General features: G+C 35.3%; 1 protein-coding gene across 6 annotated transcripts in view; it reads right to left on the bottom strand.

The window, feature by feature from the left end:
* Positions 1 to 2,500, bottom strand: part of Hnrnpd (heterogeneous nuclear ribonucleoprotein D) — a 19,353-nt gene that overhangs the window by 4,535 nt on the left and 12,318 nt on the right. For all 6 annotated transcript variants that reach the window (XR_003850124.1, XR_001872530.2, XM_008836890.3 and 3 more), the window contains 2 exons: positions 1,639 to 1,807; positions 606 to 767 (listed from right to left, as the gene is read on the bottom strand). Coding sequence is in view for 4 of the 6 variants with exons in the window: in XM_008836890.3 (XP_008835112.1) it covers positions 606 to 767; positions 1,639 to 1,807 (331 nt within the window). In the remaining 2 variants the exon portion in view is untranslated. The remainder of the gene's footprint in view (positions 1 to 605; positions 768 to 1,638; positions 1,808 to 2,500) is intronic.

Here is a 2,500-nt window from a genome sequence, read left to right as displayed (position 1 = left end):
TGTGTTGTATTTGAATCAAGTAAGAGACATCAGCATGCTGTCTTTGGAGACCAAACAGCTTGGCTTTCCAATCATTAATTCATGAAAGAACTAGTAGTTCACTATTTCACTAAGTCTATCATTTCATTAAATTGGCACTAAATGTGTTTAGATTGGTAAACCACTATTCTTATTTCAGTATTTTCCTATTCTTCAGTGTTTCCTTCTATATTTCAGGTAACTTTAGAATTCTTATACTGTACCCTTCCACTTTCTTAAGAATTCTGTCCAACCCAGGCACAATGAGTCATTCCTGTTCTTGGGGACACTGAGGCAGGAAGATCACTTATGCCCAAGAGTTCAAGGACAACCTGAGTAACAATAGCAAAATCCTGCATTAAAAAAGCCTGTCCATTTCATCTGCCCACCTAATACTTTACATACGTAGTAGGCTCAATAAATGAGGTAAATGCTTCCTAAAATCTTCAGACCTGCTCATCAATAACCTTACCCCCCCCAAATTATATAATGTGCCTTAACTGAAAAGCCTCCAGTGACTGAGTCCACACAATGTGCAATCACACTCACACTAACTGTGACATAAATTGAGTCAGGACACGACATACCTCACCAAAACCACCAAAGTACTCTCTTATTTTCTCTTCAGGTGTATCTGGAGAAAGGCCACCAACAAAAATTTTTTTAACAGGCTCTTTTGTTTTCATGGCTTTGGCCCTTTTTGGATCAATGACTTTCCCATTCAATTTATGTTCTTTCTGATCCATGACCTAAAGAAATTAAGTTTTTCACTTTAAGTATAAAAGTTTAAAGTAAGACTTTAACATCCAGAAACAAATTACTTAAAAACAATTAAAGCAACTAACACCAGCATTATGTAGACTGGCTCAAGATTAACTGTTGTCATGTGGTGATCTGATAATCAGCTAACATATCATGGTGTCTAAATATAAGTCAGTAAGAATTGAGGGGAAGCATCACTCAAATTTAACTGGTTACTAGATAATTATCTTTAACTTACAGCAACATAAACCATGGTTGCTACTTCCCTTCAGCCCAGATCCAACCAAAGCAATGACTTAATCAAAAGTTGCTTGTCAAAATCAGACCGTTACCACTGTCAGAAAATCTCAACTGAGGGAAGTAATCTATTCTGAGACTTAGGAGTGAAGGGGGAAAGTTGCCTAACAAAAAATGTTAAAATGGGCACTTTCTGCCGCCTTGTCTTATAGCCTGTTATTTAGGCATTTCAAATCCCCCTTGGAAGAGGTCTGCTGGGGATGAACGTACATTTTGCACATACTAGATATGAACTATACCCAACCAAGTCTCAGCCTTTAAGTTACTTTTAATTTAGTAAAACTTAGCACATGGAAAGTATTCCATAAATAATTCCTCAATCTTCCTCTCCCGTCTCAGTGTACTGGCAAGAACAGGATGTATTGGTGTATTCCCAGCACTTGCAAGGTAGAGGCCATATCAACCTTGAGGTAAATCTAGGCTACATGAGACCTTGTCTCAAACAACAACAAAATGTGTAAGGAACGCATTCTTTCTTAGAAAAGGGAAACCCCAAAGCACAAATTCATTGTATCAAATTGTCCATGTTTTATTAACTAATCAGAATACATAGCACACTACCTTATCTACACTCTCCGATTCTTTAAATAGCACAAAGCCAAAACCCCTTGATCGCCCTGTGATAGGATCTAACTTCAGAGTGCAGTCTACAACTTCACCAAATTTGGAAAAGTAGTCCTTCAGATCTTTCTTTGTAGTGTCCCAGCTAAGGCCTCCTATAAACATTTTCCTGTAAAGACAAAAAGCAGTATTAAAATGCTAAGAAAATTAAACTTTGTCTTATTATTTACCCATATCAGTAACACACCTTTTCCAAACTGCATCAATATATTGGATAGTAATAATAAAATGTTATTTGTACTATAAAGGCACAGATCAAAAACATTCTATTCTTTAAAGTTCCACTTAGCATTGATGCTTCTGATCAAGTATAAAATAGTGAGCAAGAAGCAATTTACTATAATACATTTATACAATATATATGTATATATAAATGCATGCCAAGTAAAAATGTTTAACACTTTTTCCTGACAAAATTTTAGCTTCCAATTTCTTTCAAATCCTCATTAAATTTGTCAAAAAGCTATGCTTTAGTCTCCATTGTCACAACCACCAGCATCCTATTTGTACTGGTGTTTATTGTCAATAGTTCTCCCATTTGGAGAGCTTTTAGCACATAAAATGGAAAATTCTTAGTCCCCCAAATTATGAACTAACCTTGTTCATGTGCAAGAGTCCTTAATAAAGACAAGAGTAATCATGTAAACCTGGCAAAAAGAATTATCCATTGAAATCACATTTTGCTAACTTAAAATAATTTACTTAAGAGCAGACCCTCAGTTAACCAGTAATTAAGTGTTTAAGCCTGTAAAAAAAAAAAAAATGCTAAAAGTGATAGGTGGTCACCCAAAACAAGATTATA

The sequence above is a fragment of the Nannospalax galili genome, unplaced genomic scaffold, assembly GCF_000622305.1.
Source record: "Nannospalax galili isolate Female #2095 unplaced genomic scaffold, S.galili_v1.0 scaffold2658, whole genome shotgun sequence".
NCBI classification, from domain to species: Eukaryota; Metazoa; Chordata; class Mammalia; order Rodentia; family Spalacidae; genus Nannospalax; species Nannospalax galili.
This window is presented reverse-complemented; position numbering and strand designations above follow the sequence as displayed.